Source organism: Staurois parvus, unplaced genomic scaffold (assembly GCF_062004578.1).
Source record: "Staurois parvus isolate SC_StPar_1 unplaced genomic scaffold, SC_StPar_1.0 ptg000796l, whole genome shotgun sequence".
Lineage (NCBI taxonomy): Eukaryota > Metazoa > Chordata > Amphibia > Anura > Ranidae > Staurois > Staurois parvus.
In genome coordinates, this window is record NW_028318592.1 from 758,088 (window position 1) to 773,365 (window position 15,278).

The 15,278-nt window shown below is 43.5% G+C and overlaps 1 protein-coding gene across 1 annotated transcript in view; it reads left to right on the top strand.

Annotated features, from left to right (window-relative positions):
- Window positions 1-15,278, top strand: part of LOC149444247 (receptor-type tyrosine-protein phosphatase beta-like) — a 162,798-nt gene that overhangs the window by 51,843 nt on the left and 95,677 nt on the right. The window contains exons 11-15 of the mRNA XM_089654758.1: window positions 2,284-2,556; window positions 5,599-5,853; window positions 6,641-6,919; window positions 10,137-10,409; window positions 13,643-13,897. Coding sequence (XP_089510884.1) covers window positions 2,284-2,556; window positions 5,599-5,853; window positions 6,641-6,919; window positions 10,137-10,409; window positions 13,643-13,897 — 1,335 coding nt within the window. The remainder of the gene's footprint in view (window positions 1-2,283; window positions 2,557-5,598; window positions 5,854-6,640; window positions 6,920-10,136; window positions 10,410-13,642; window positions 13,898-15,278) is intronic.

The following is a 15,278-nucleotide window of genomic DNA, read 5'->3' on the forward strand; positions in this document are numbered from 1 at the left end:
GCCTCTACTGCATCTGTCTTCAGTTCCTGCTTGTTCTTGGGGCATTTTCCCTTCAGTTTTGTCTTCAGCAAGTGAAATGCATGCTCAATCGGATTCAGGTCAGGTGATTGACTTGGCCATTGCATAACATTCCACTTCTTTCCCTTAAAAAGCTCTTTGGTTGCTTTTGCAGTATGCTTTGGGTCATTGTCCATCTGCACTGTGAAGCGTCCAATGAGTTGTGAAGCATTTGGCTGAATATGAGCAGATAATATTCCCGAAACACTTCAGAATTCATCCTGCTGCTTTTGTCAGCAGTCACATCATCAATAAATACAAGAGAACCAGTTCCATTGGCAGCCATACATGCCCACGCCATGACACTACCACCACCATGCTTCACTGATGAGGTGGTATGCCTAGGATCATGAGCAGTTCCTTTCCTTCTCCATACTCTTCTCTTCCCATCACTCTGGTACAAGTTGATGTTGGTCTCATCTGTCCATAGGATGTTGTTCCAGAACTGTGAAGGCTTTTTTAGATGTCGTTTGGCAAACTCTAATCTGGCCTTCCTGTTTTTGAGGCTCACCAATGGTTTACATCTTGTGGTGAACCCTCTGTATTCACTCTGGTGAAGTCTTCTCTTGATTGTTGACTTTGACACACATACACCTACCTCCTGGAGAGTGTTCTTGATCTGGCCAACTGTTGTGAAGGGTGTTTTCTTCGCCAGGGAAAGAATTCTTCGGTCATCCACCACAATTGTTTTCCGTGGTCTTCCGGGTCTTTTGGTGTTCCTTCTTTTTAAGAATGTTCCAAACAGTTGTTTTGGCCACGCCTAATGTTTTTGCTATCTCTCTGATGGGTTTGTTTTGTTTTTTCAGGCTAATGATGGCTTGCTTCACTGATAGTGACAGCTCTTTGGATCTCATCTTGAGAATTGACAGCAACAGATTCCAAATGCAAATAGCACACTTGAAATAAACTCTGGACCTTTTATCTGCTCATTGTAATTGGGATAATGAGGGAATAACACACACCTGGCCATGGAACAGCTGAGAAGCCAATTGTCCCATTACTTTTGGTCCCTTAACAAGTGGGAGGCACATATGCAAACTGTTGTAATTCCTACACCGTTCACCTGATTTGGATGTAAATACCCTCAAATTAAAGCTGACAGTCTGCAGTTAAAGCACATCTTGTTCATTTCATTTCAAATCCATTGTGGTGGTGTATAGAGCCAAAAATGTTAGAATTGTGTCGATGTCCCAATATTAATGGACCTGACTGTAAATGTGAGGGGTGGACTCACTTCTGTGAGATACTGTAACTACACAGACGATGCACTTGCATTGTAAACAGCAAGCATCTAGCTAGCACTGAAAGTCACCCATCTTTGAATATAACATGCAAGATCTCCCTTCACTTCCAGAGCACAGGTGGAGGACAAAGAATCCTCAGAGCTTTCCCCCATTACACAGATTGCTTTGCACTAAGCCTTGGGAGGAGACTGGTTCCTTATCCATTCTAAAGCCAGTACTGTTATGGCGGTAATGATGTATGGTCTTGGTAGGTGCACGCCTCCTCAATGAGCTGGATTAAATAGTGAATTGCACACTGGAATGCATCTCTTGACAGCCAGGAAAGCTTCAAAGACTGCTCTCTATTTGGGTAGTGGTATCCCCTGACACACCTTTTGAAGTCCATTGGACTACAGCACTTGCGGTCAGAGCATGCACATCAACATGGACCGAATTCACATTGCCCCGCCCCAAAGACAGCCCACATCACACACAGCTGTCTAGATACGTACATGGCAGAGTGCTGTGGCATACACAGGAAGACACCCTACCACACCCTGAGAGCCCCTCCCACCTGCACCTTATAGGCCAGGAAACAGCCAATGATGACATCACTGGCTCCAAAAGAGGCGGTATCTCCTAAGTGAGAAATCCTAAATGTAAATTTTTCTCAGAGAATTGCTTGCAGAGTTAACGAGGAGAATTATAAAAATGTTGTAAAAACTTTAGCTGCCTAAACTTTAACTTCAAAGTTACATTATGATGTTAGACTTAAAACACAATCATACACTAAGATTTTCTGATTTTGAAGGGAAGGGATGAGGACAAGAAGAGATCTTCTTATATACATATATATTACTGCTCTTAGTAAAGATATGGAGCTTTTCTCTTTGGCTGTGTTTTTCTGTTGATTGTGATTTATTACATTGTAATTTCTATATCACACTTTGAATGTAACTGTTCTTACTCTGGTTATTATTATGACTTTTTCCTTTATCCACAGAACCGATATCTGTGACATCACCGCAGATTGCTGCCAAAACTACCAATTCTATGTCCCTGAACTGGACACAACCAACTGAGTATCAGAGCTCATACACCTACAGGGTGCAGACCAATGTAACCTCACCATCTACACTGATAAATACTACAACAGTGAGCAGTCCATCAGCTACAATAGGAAATCTGACAGCGGGAGAGACGTATACATTCACTGTATATACAATATCTGCCTGCAACATACAATCAGACCCCACATCTATAACTGACTGCACCCGTAAGTACTGCCAAACAGGAGAAACAACCATAAAAGCCCTTGACAGCAAACCCACCGGTCCTTGTTTGTCAAAGTTTCTGCAGGTAGTCCCTGTTATTCATTACAGGCAATCCAGTTCTCCCCATCATTCTCTAATTCTGGTACTGTGAAAGTGAAATTCTGATTTGTTGTCACCAGTGGCAAGTACAGTCCTTGTTTCAGACAGATTGATTAAATGCTAACAAGTTTTTTTTAAAAACAGTGTGTGTATGTGTATACTGTGTGTGTATATATATGTATATATACACACACACGCATAGTATATATTGTGATGTTAGGGAATTCAGCTCAATGCTAGAAGCATTTGTAGTGAATCCATGCCAGTCCGGACTGTGGTTTCAAGGCTTGCCAGCCCAATTTTATTGAAAAGTCCACAGAATTACAGAACAGTTGCCCATGCTGGGGATTGTCACAATCAACGCAGGTAACAGAAAGATACTCAACCACCTGGCTCTCTCTTCATCAGCACTGCTGATCTCTGTCACTGATTCCTCAGATGGTCTCACCCAGCTCTCCTGGCTCACCCAGCCTGTAGTTACAGCACATACAAACAGCTGTATGGGTTCACTCCTCGGATTTTCAATAGGGGATCTCCTGGCACCCTGAGTTCTCATTCCTCTGAGACCCCCAGATTTTTGCAGTCGCCTGGACTCACCTAGTTGCCTCATCTCTCCCAGTTCCCCATACTTGCTTAGCTCTCCTGACTCTCTCAGTCCTGTGGGTACGGAAACTCTCCTCCAACATGGAGTGCTGACTCCTGAGTAGAGTACCTTTCCTAATGGGAGTACATCTGTCTCGAGGATGGAGCACTGAACTTTGACCCTGCCTAGCTTATAACAAGTGTGCACACCTGCACACTAACACAGCCTGCTGCACTCCAGTAAGAGCTGTACATGGAATTGAAGGCTTCATCCCACCCAAGACACTTTAAAGCCTTTGAAGTCCAGACCCTGATCTGTGATTACAAAAACCAGAGAAAAATGAAAACCAAGTCTTCCCCTCTCAGACACAACACTCCGGAGCCCCTCAAGCTGTACCTTTTGAGAATGCTGTGTGTCTTCTTTCTGTCTATACTCTTATAGTGGCAGGGTCTAGAACTGTCACAAAAAAAGAAAAACATTTTTTTGCCACTTAATATTCCACATTTCGTTGCCAACAAAATATTCCACGGTCAACTGCTAGTGGTACTATAACAAAGTGGAAGCAACTGGGAACAACAGCAACTCAGCAGGCCACGTAAAATGACAGAGCGGGGTCAGCGCATGCTGAAGCGCACAGTGCGCAGAAGTCGCCAACTGTCTGCGGAGTCAGTAGTTAAAGATCGCCAAACTTCATGTGGCCTTCAGATTAGCACAACAATAGTGTGTAGAGAGCTTTATGGAATGGGTTTCCATGGCCGAGCAGCTGCATCCAAGCCTTACATCACCAAGTGCAATACAAAGCGTCAGATGCAGTGGTGTAAAGCACGGCACCACTGGACTTTAGAGAAGTGGAGACGTGTTCTCTGGAGTGACCAATCACGCTTCTCTGTCTGGCAATCCGATGGAGGTGTCTGGGTTTGGTGGTTGTCAAGAGAACAGTTCTTGCTTGATGCATTGTGCCAAGTGTAAAGTTTGGTGGAGGGGGGGATTATGGTGTGGGGCTATTTTTAAGGGGAGTTCCAGTGAAGGGAACTTTACGGTGTCAGTATACCAAGACATTTTGGACAATTTCACGCTCCCAACTTTGTGGGAAGAGTTTGGGGATGGCCCCTTCTTGTTCCAACATGACTGTACACCAGTGCACAAAGCAAGGTCCATAAAGACATGGAGGAGCCAGTTTGGGGTGGAGGAACTTGACTGGCCTGCACAGAGTCCTGACCTCAACCCCATAGAACACCTTTGGGATGAATTAGAGCGGAGACTGCGAGCCAGGCCTTCTCTTCCGACATGTGTGGCTGACATCACAAATGCGCTTCTGGAAGAATGGTCCAACCTTCCCATAGACACCCTCCTAAACCTTGTGGACGGCCTTCCCAGAAGAGTTGAAGCTGTTATAGCTGCAAAGGGCGGGGCCAACTCAATATTGAACCCTACGGACTAAGACTGGGAGGCCATTATAGTTCATGTGCGTGGAAAGGCAGGCGACCAATACTTTTGGCAATATAGTGTGTGTGTGTGTGTGTGTATGTATATGTATGTGTGTGTATATATGTGTGTGTGTATATATATATATATATATATATATATATACATATATACACCCACACATACAGTATATACAAAATTTTCACAAGTGAAATGTGAAGTATGGGCTTAAAAAAATATCCATACTCACCTCTATGCTGCAACTGTGCCACATCTGCTTTAAGACCACCTAAAACTGGGAACTGAGTGATCACATGACCTCTGATCACTCTCTGTCTGCTCAGAGCAGGGAGCAGTGATTGTCAGACTAGAGCGCCCGGCTGGGGAGGCGGCAGGTGCACCTGGCTCCATCTTTTAGCATCATGAAGGGACAGTATAGGATCCTGTCATTTACCCTCCCTTTCCTCTCCCCTCATCCATTCAGAAAACATCTTTTAATGCAAGGCGTTCTGTAAATGGATCAGGCGAGATGAGGGGTAGGTAAATGACAGGATCTCCCCTTGTCCATTCACAGTGGACTCTGACCTTCTTTTTGAAAGAGTATTTGCCATGATTTTACTGGGTATGGACTATTCTGAGATAGCTTTCTGCCCAGTCTGGATCCTCCTTAGAGGGGGGCTTTATTTTTCCCTACTTTCCCCAGGCAGATTACACCACATCTGGTGGCAATTTTAGCTGTTAGTACAAACTAAACTTATCTGAATGGTGTAGATATACAGCGGCAGATAGAGGATCTCTAGAACCGTATGGCACAGTTTTCAACCTAATCACTCTAATGGCCCCCCATTTTCCTTGTAGAACCTCTGCATCCTTGGAAAAAAAATCTACGTATATCCTTTTTTTCTTTTTCTAATAAATTAATTTTTTTTTCTGTTAGTCCCCGGACAAGCTGTTGGCGCCACGGTGAACAGTTACATGTCGGTGAATTCTCTGGTGGTGAACTGGACGGCACCAGCAGGAAAAGTGTCTAATTATACCGTCACTATAAGAGGAGACATCAATAACACAATACAGACTAACACGACACAAGTCAATGTTACCGGATTATCACCAGGAAGAGTCTATAATGTAACAATACTGACGGTCAGCAGTTCCTGCAGCCAGGCGGCCCCATCGCTGTCCCAGGCTACATGTAAGTATGATCAACGTCATGTGACTTCAATGTTCTGTCAAAGTTTAAAAAAAAAAAGAAGCAAAAGTGTGTAATTTCACTGATTGTTATAAGAAAAGTTTGTTCAAGGACAAGTGTACCAAAAGTATTGAATGCTGATAAAGTCATTAGTTTAAAGGATATGTTCACCTTTCAGAGAAAAGTAAGAAATACACATATTTTTGCAGAAAATAAATATTGCGTTTGTTATTTTTCCCTGCAGGAGCCTACAGAGCATTGCAACCATGATAAGTGGATCGCAAGTGCAATGCTAGAGTCCTGCACAGTCTCCCTCCAGCTTTCTTGCGAATACCTCTCTTCAGGCTGTCAGTTTAAATAAGCTGGAGGAAGAATGAATGAACTGCAAGGGTGTTCTCTATTAAGTACTACATTGGAGAAGGACCCCCTCCTCCTGTCATAGGAAAGGTGTGGGGGGGGCACTGCTGGAACATGTTACAAGACACACCCTAAATATGGTTGTAACGTAATATATTCCACAGGTGGTGAACCTATACTTTAACACATTTAATACGTTTTTTTTAATTTCACATATCTTTTATTTATATTTTTCCCACATATAAATGCAGACCCCACTGTATAGTAAAACCTGATGGGTTGGGACAAAGTTGTTGTTATTTTAAGATTTGAACAATTTGAATGGAAGATTACCATTGTAAGCACCCCTGTTATTTTGTTCCTTTTAAAGTAGATGAATCTTCTTCCATTTCATTGATTTCTTTGTTTCTTACATTGTTATATTCCCTGACAGATCCCACCCCACCAGGCAGCATAGCCTTTACTATGATAGGAACTAAGAATGTCACCTTATCTTGGGGAGATCCAGTAAATATGTCCGGAGTGGTGAAGTCATATAATATAACTTATTGGAATACTTCTTCTTCTTCAATCATTGCTGGAACTGTGACAAGCAACACAACAAATGTCACCCTTCAAAACTTAATATCGGGGACCGATTACACTATCTCTGTGGTGACAGTCATACCCTGGGGGTATCAGAGCACGGCTGTAATTGGATCGGTCTGCACAAGTACGTTTTTGCTCCTCTTAAAGTCTACGATTAAAAATTGTTACAGGTCATATGTCCTGCACGAGTCTGAAAATAAAAGAGGGCCTATCAATATTTTAAAAAAGTCTGAGAATCCAGATTCTCAAACCACCTCATTTGCTCAAGAGGCAAAAGATTACCAGGCAAAGATATATCTGTCTGGGAAATCATCCCCTGAAGTGAAGTTGAAGTTGATCTTCTGGGACCCCCATAGGGCCCACCGGTTGATCCTGCTGACCTCCATGTCGTTTCAGGAGAGATTAGAGCCATGGAGGAATCAGTGAGAGCTGAGAGAACTCAGTGGCTTAACATTACCAGAAGTTTTGGTTTTCCGTAGATGTCAGAGGATGATTTTACATCAGTTTGGTATTTTCCAACTTGTATTCTGGGGTAAACTTCCAAAATTTCTTGACCCTCCACCTCTGCTTTGGAAGGGGAAGTTGACCTTACAGGTCATATTTAAAGACCTATGACTTTCTATGATCGCTAAAGGTTTCCTCAGAATGCTAATGCATCTTCAATGTAATAGTAATTATGGGAGTATAACTACAACTACACAGACGATGCACTTTCATTTTAAACAGCAAGCATCTAGCTAGCACTGAAAGTCACCCATCTTTGAATATGACATGCCAGATCTTCCTTCACTTCCAGAGCACAGGTGGAGGACAAAGAACACTCAGAGCTTTCCCCATTACACAGATTGCTTTGCACTAAGCCTTGGGAGGAGACTGGTTCCTTATCTATTCTAAAGCCAGTACTGTTATGGCGGTAATGATGTATGGTCTTGGTAGGTGCACGCCTCCTCAATGAGCTGGATTAAATAGTGAATTGCACACTGTAATGCATCTCTTGACAGCCAGGAAAGCTTCAAAGACTGCTCTGTATTTGGGCAGTGGTATCCCCTTGACACACCTTTTTGAAGTCCATTGGGCTACAGCACTTGCGATCAGAGCATGCACATCAACATGGAATAAATTTACATTGCCCCGCCCCAAAGACAGCCCATATCACACACAGCTGTCTAGATACGTACATAGCAGAGTGCTGTGGCATACACAGGAAGACACCCTACCGCACCCTGAGAGCCCCTCCCACCTGCACCTTATAGACCAGGAAACAGCCAATGATGACATCACTGGCTCTAAAAGAGCCTCCTAAGTGAAAAATATTAAATGTAAGGTTTTCTCAGAGAATTGCTTGCAGAGTTAATGGGGAGAATTATAAAAATGTTGTAACAACTTTAGCTGCCTAAACTTTAACTTCAAAGTTACACTATGATGTTAGATTTAAAACACAATCATACACACTTCTGATTTTGAAGGGAAGGGATGACGACAAGAAGAGGTTTTCTTATATACATATACAGGTGAAACTTGAAAAATTAGAATATCGTGCAAAAGTTAATTTATTTCAGTAATGCAACTTAAAAGGTGAAACCAATATATAGGAGATAGACTCATTACATGCAAAGCAAGATAGTTCAAGCCGTGATTTGTCATAATTGTGATGATTATGGCTTACAGCTTATGAAAACCCCAAATCCACAATCTCAGAAAATGAGAATATTGTGAAAAGGTGCGATATTCTCGGCTCAAAGTGTCCCACTCTAATCAGCTAATTAAGCCATAACACCTGCAAAGGGTTCCTCAGCCTTTTAATGGTCTCTCAGTCTGGTTCAGTAGGAATCACAATCATGGGAAAGACTGCTGACCTGACAGTTGTGCAGAAAACCATCATTGACACCCTCCATAAGGAGGGAAAGCCTCAAAAGGTAATTGCAAAAGAAGTTGGATATCACCAAAGTGCTGTATCAAAGCACATTAATAGAAAGTTATGTGGAAGGGAAAAGTGTGGAAGAAAAAGGTGCACAAGCAGCAGGGATGACCGCAGCCTGGAGAGGATTCTCAGGAAAAGGCCATTCAAAAGTGTTGGGGACTTTCACAAGGAGTGGACTGAGGCTGGAGTCAGTGCATCAAGAACCACCACACACAGACGGATCCTGGTCATGGGCTTCAAATGTCGTATTCCTCTTGTCAAGCCGCTCCTGAACAACAAGCAACGTCAGAAGCGTCTTACCTGGGCTAAAGAAAAACAGACCTGGTCTGTTGCTCAGTGGTCCAAAGTCCTCTTTTCTGATGAGAGCAACTTTTGCATCTCATTTGGAAACCAATGACCCAGAGTATGGAGGAAGAATGGAGAGGCCCAAGGACCCCGAGTATGGAGGAAGAATGGAGAGGCACAATGACCCCGAGTATGGAGGAAGAATGGAGAGGCACACACTGCAAGATGCTTGAAGTCCAGTGTGACATTTCCACAGTCTGTGTTGATTTGGGGAGCCATGTCATCTGCTGGTGTTTGGTCCACTGTGCTTCATTAAGTCCAGGGTCAACGCAGCCGTCTACCAGGTGATTGTGGAGCACTTCATGCTTCCTTCCACAGATGAGCTTTATGGGGATGCCGGCTTCATTTTCCAGCAGGACTTGGCACCTGTCCACACTGCCAAAAGCACCAAAACCTGGTTCAATGACCGTGGGATTACTGTGCTTGATTGGCCAGCAAACTCGCCTGACCTGAAACCCATAGAGAATCTATGGGGCATTGCCAAGAGAAAGATGAGAGACATGAGACTGAACAATGCAGAAGAGCTGAAGGCCGCTATTGAAGCATCCTGGTCTTCCATAACACCTCAGCAGTGCCACAGGCTGATAGCTTCCATGCCACGCCGCATTGAGGCAGTAATTGCTGCAAAGGGGGCCCAAACCAAGTACTGAGTACATATGCAGCTTCTACTTTTCAGAGGTCCGATATTGTTCTATGTACAATCCTTGATTTATTGATTGCATGGAATATTCTCATTTTCTGAGATTGTGAATTTGGGGTTTTCATGAGCTGTAAACCATAATCATCACAATGATGACAAATCACGGCTTGAACTATCTTGCTTTGCATGTAATGAGTCTATCTCATATATTAGTTTCACTTTTTAAGTTGCATTACTGAAATAAATGAACTTTTGCACGATATTCTAATTTTTCGAGTTTCACCTGTATGTTACTGCTCTTAGTAAAGATATAGAGCTTTTCTCTTTGGCTGTGTTTTTCTGTTGATTGTGATTTATTACATTGTAATTTCTATATCACACTTTGAATGTAACTGTTCTTACTCTGATTATTATGACTTTTTCCTTTATCCACAGAACCGATATCTGTGACATCACCGCAGATTGCTGCCAAAACTACCAATTCTATGTCCCTGAACTGGACACAGCCAACTGAGTATCAGAGTTCATACACCTACAGGGTGCAGACCAATGTAAATTCATCGTCTACACTGATAAATACTACAACAGTGAGCAGTGCATCAGCTACAATAGAAAATCTGACAGCGGGAGAGACGTATACATTCACTGTATATACAATATCTGCCTGTAACATACAATCAGACCCCACATCTGTAACTGACTGCACCCGTAAGTACTGCCAAACAGGAGAAATAACCATAAAAGCCCTTGCCAGCAAACACACTGGTCCTTGTTTGTCAAAGTTTCTGCAGGTAGTCCCTGTTATTCACTACAGGCAATGCAGTTCTCCCCATCATTCTCTAATTCTGGTACTGTGAAAGTGAAATTCTGATTTGTTGTCACCAGTGGCAAGTACAGTCCTTGTTTCAGACAGATTGATTAAATGCTAACAAGTTTTTTTTAAAAACAGTGTGGGTATATGTACACAGTATATATTGTGTATACTGTCTGTGTGTATATGTATGTATGTATGTATGTATGTGTGTATATGTGTGTGTATATATATATATATATATATACACACACACACACACAATATATATTGTGATGTTAGGGAAATCAGCTCAATGGTAGAAGCATTTGTAGTGAATCCATGCCAGTCCGGACTGTGGTTTCAAGGCTTGCCAGCCCACTTTCATTGAAAAGTCCACAGAATTACAGAACAGTTGCCCATGCAGGAGATTGTCACATTCAACACAGGTAAGAGAAAGATACCCAACCACCTGGCTCTCTCTTCATCAGCACTGCTGATCTCTGTCACTGATTTCTCAGACGGTCTCACCCAGCTCTCCTGGCTCACCCAGCCTGTAGTTACAGCACATACAAACAGCTGTATGGGTTCACTCCTCGGATTTTCAATAGGGGATCTCCTGGCACCCTGAGTTCTCATTCCTCTGAGACCCCCAGATTTTTGCAGTCTTCTGGACTCACTTAGTTGCCTCATCTCTCCCAGTTCCCCATACGTGCTTAGCTGTCCTGACTCTCTCAGTTCTGTGGGTAGAGAAACTCTCCTCCAACATGGAGTGCTGACTCCTGAGTAGAGTACCTTTCCTATTGGGAGTACATCTGTCTCGTGGATGGCGCACTGAGCTTTGGCCCTGTCTTGCTTATAACAAGTGTGCACACCTGCACACTAACACAGCCTGCTGCACTCCAGTAAGAGCTGTACATGGAATTGAAGGCTTCATCCCACCCAAGACTCTTTAAAGCCTTTGAACTCCAGACCAGGGGCGGACTGACCATTTGGAAACTCGGGCTCTGCCCAAGGGCCCGGGGTCAGTAGGGGGCCCCATGAGATGCCCCTGGTACCTTTTTCATAGGCTTTTTTGAGTTTGGGCAAGGACACGGGCCCCATGATCCCCTATTGCCCGGGGGCCCCATGAGTTGTCAGTCAGCCCCTGCTCCAGACCCTGATCTGGGATTATAAAACCCAGAGAAAAATGAAAACCAAGTCTTCGCCTCTCAGACACAATACTCCGGAGCCCCTCAAGCTGTACCTTTTGAGAATGCTGTGTGTCTTCTTTCTGTCTATATTCTTTTATAGTGGCAGGGTCTAGCACTGTCACAAAAAATAATTATTTTGCCACAAAATATTCCTCGGTCAACTGCTAGTAATATTATAACAAAGTGGAAGCAACTGGGAACAACAGCAACTCAGCCCAGTGGAGCGAGTAAAATGACAAGAGCGGGGTCAGCGCATGCTGAAGCGCACAGTGCGTAGAAGTCACCAACTGTCTGCGGAGTCAATAGCTAAAGACCTCCAAACTTGGTGTGGCCTTCAGATTAGCACAACAATAGTGTGTAGAGAGCTTCATGGAATGGGTTTCCATGGCCGAGCAGCTGCATCCAAGCCTTACATCACCAAGTGAAATGCAAAGCGTTGGATGCTGTGGTGTAAAGCACGCCGCCACTAGACTCTAGAGCAGTGGAGATGTGTTCTCTGGAGTGACCAATCATGCTTCTCTGTCTGGCAATCCGATGGACGTGTCTGGGTTTGGTGCTTGCCAGTAGAACGGTACTTGCTTGACTGCATTGTCCCAAGTGTAAAGTTTGGTGGAGGGGGGATTATGGTGTGGGGCTATTTTTCAGGGGAATTCCAGTGAAGGGAACTCTTACGGTGTCAGTATACCAAGACATTTTGGACAATTTCATGCTCCCAACTTTGTGGGAAGAGTTTGGGGATGACCCCTTCCTATTCCAACATGACTGCACACCAGTGCACAAAGCAAGGTCCATAAAGACATGGAGGAGCCAGTTTGGGGTGGAGGAACTTGACTGTCCTGCACAGAGTCCTGACCTCAACCCCATAGAACACCTGTGGGATGAATTAGAGTAGAGACTGTGAGCCAGGCCTTCTCCTTCGACATGTTTGGCTGACATCACAAATGTGCTTCTGGAAGAATGGTCCAACCTTCCCATAGACATCCTCCTAAACCTTGTGGACGGCCCTCCCAGAAGAGTTGAAGCTGTTATAGCTGCAAAGGGCGGGGCCAACTCAATATTGAACCCTACGGACTAAGACTGGGGGGCCATTAAAGTTCATGTGTGTGGAAAGGCCGGCCGACCAATACTTGTGGCAATATAGTGTGTGTGTGTGTGTATATATATATATATATATAATTATATATATATATATATATATATATATATATTACACACACAGTATATACAACATTTTCACAAGTGAAATGTGAAGTATGGTCTTAAAAAATAAACATCCATACTCACCTCTATGCTGCAACTGTGCCACATCTGCTTTAAGACCACCTAAAACTGGGAACTGAGTGATCACATGACTTCTGATCACTCTTTGTCTGCTCAGAGCAGGGAGCAGTGATTGTCAGACTGTAGCGCCCGGCTAGGGAGGCGGCAGGTGCACTTGGCTCCATCTTTCAGCATCATGAAGGGACAGTATAGGATCCTATCATTCACCCTCCCTTTCCTCTCCCCTCATCCATTTAGAAAACATCTTTTATATTTTTTCCCACATAATGCAAGGGGTTCTGTAAATGACAGGATCTCCCCTTGTCCATTCACAGTGGACTCTGACCTTCTTTTTGAAAGAGTATTTGCCATGCTTTTACTGGGTATGGACTATTCTGAGATAGCTTTCTGCCCAGTCTGGATCCTCCTTAGAGGAGGGCTCTATTTTTCCCTACTTTCCCCAGGCAGATTACACCACATCTGGTGGCAATTTTAGCTATTAGTACAAACTAAACTCCTCTGAATGGTGTAGATATACAGCGGCAAATAGAGGATCTCTAGAACCGTATGGCACAGTTTTCAACCTAATCACTCCTATGCCCCCCCATCTTCCTTGTAGAACCTCTGCACCCTTGGAAAAAAAATCTATGTATATCCTTTTTTTCTTTTTCTAATAAATAATTTTTTTTTCCTGTTAGTTCCCGGACAAGCTGTTGGCGCCACGGTGAACAGTTACACGTCGGTGAATTCTCTGGTGGTGAACTGGACGGCACCAGCAGGAAAAGTGTCTAATTATAACGTCACTATAAGAGGAGACATCAATAACACAATACAGAGTAACACGACACAAGTCAATGTTACCGGATTATCACCAGGAAGAGTCTATAATGTAACAATACTGACAGTCAGCAGTTCCTGCAGCCAGGCAGCCCCATCGCTGTCACAGGCTACATGTAAGTACGATCAATGTCATGTGACTTCAATGTTCTGTCAAAGTTAAAAAAAAAAAGCAAAAGTGTGTAATTTCACTGATTGTTACAAAAAAAGTTTGTTCAAAGACAAGTGTACCAAAATTATTGAATGCTGATAAAGCCATTAGTTTAAAGGAAAAAACAATAAATGCACATATATTTGCAGAAAATAAAAATTGCAATAAAAGCATTGCACCCATGATAAGTGGATCACAAGTGCAATGCTAGGGTCCTGCACACTCTCCCTCCAGCTTTCTTGCTCATACAGTCATGGCCGAAATTGTTGGCACCCTTGATATTTCTCCAGGAAATCATGTATTTCTCACGAAACGTATTGCATTAACACATGTTTTGCTATACACATGTTTATTCCCTTTGTGTGTATTGGGACAAAACAAAAAAAGGGAGGAAAGAAAGCAAATTCGACATAATGTCACACAAACCTCCAAAAATGGGCTGGACAAAAGTATTGGCACCCTTTCACAACTGCGGATAAATAAGAATGTTACAAGCATGTGATGCTCCTGTAAACTCACCTGGGGCAAGTAACAGGTGTGGGCAATATAGAAATCACACCTGAAAGCAGATAAAAAGGAGAGACGTTCACTTAACCTTTGCATTGTGTGTCTGTCTGTGCCACACTAAGCATGGACAACAGAAAGAGGAGACGAGAACTGTCTGAGGACCTGAGAACCAAAATTGTGGCAAAATATCAACAATCTCAAGGTTACAAGTCCATCTCCAGAGAACTAGATTTGCCTTTGTCCACAGTGCGCAACATTATCAAGAAGTTTGCAACCCATGGCACTGTAGCTAATCTCCCTGGTCGTGGACGGATGAGGAAAATTGATGAAAGATTGCAACGCAGAATAGTCCGGATGGTGGATAAGCAGCCCCAAACATGTTCCAAAGACATTCAAGCTGTCCTGCAGGCTCAGGGAGCATCAGTGTCAGCGCGAACTATCCGTCGACATTTAAATGAAATGAAACGCTATGGCAGGAGACCCAGGAGGACCCCACTGCTGACACAGAGACATAAAAAAGCAAGACTACAGTTTGCCAAAATGTACTTGAGTAAGCCAAAAGCCTTCTGGGAAAACGTCTTGTGGACAGATGAGACCAAGATAGAGCTTTTCGGTAAAGCACATCATTCTACTGTTTACCGAAAACGGAATGAGGCCTACAAAGAACAAAACACAGTACCTACGGTAAAATATGGTGGAGGTTCAATGATGTTTTGGGGTTGTTTTGCTGCCTCTGGCACTGGGTGCCTTGACTGTGTGCAAGGCATCATGAAATCTGAGGATTACCAAAGGATTTTGGGTCGCACTGTAGGGCCCAGTGTCAGAAAGCTGGGTTTGCG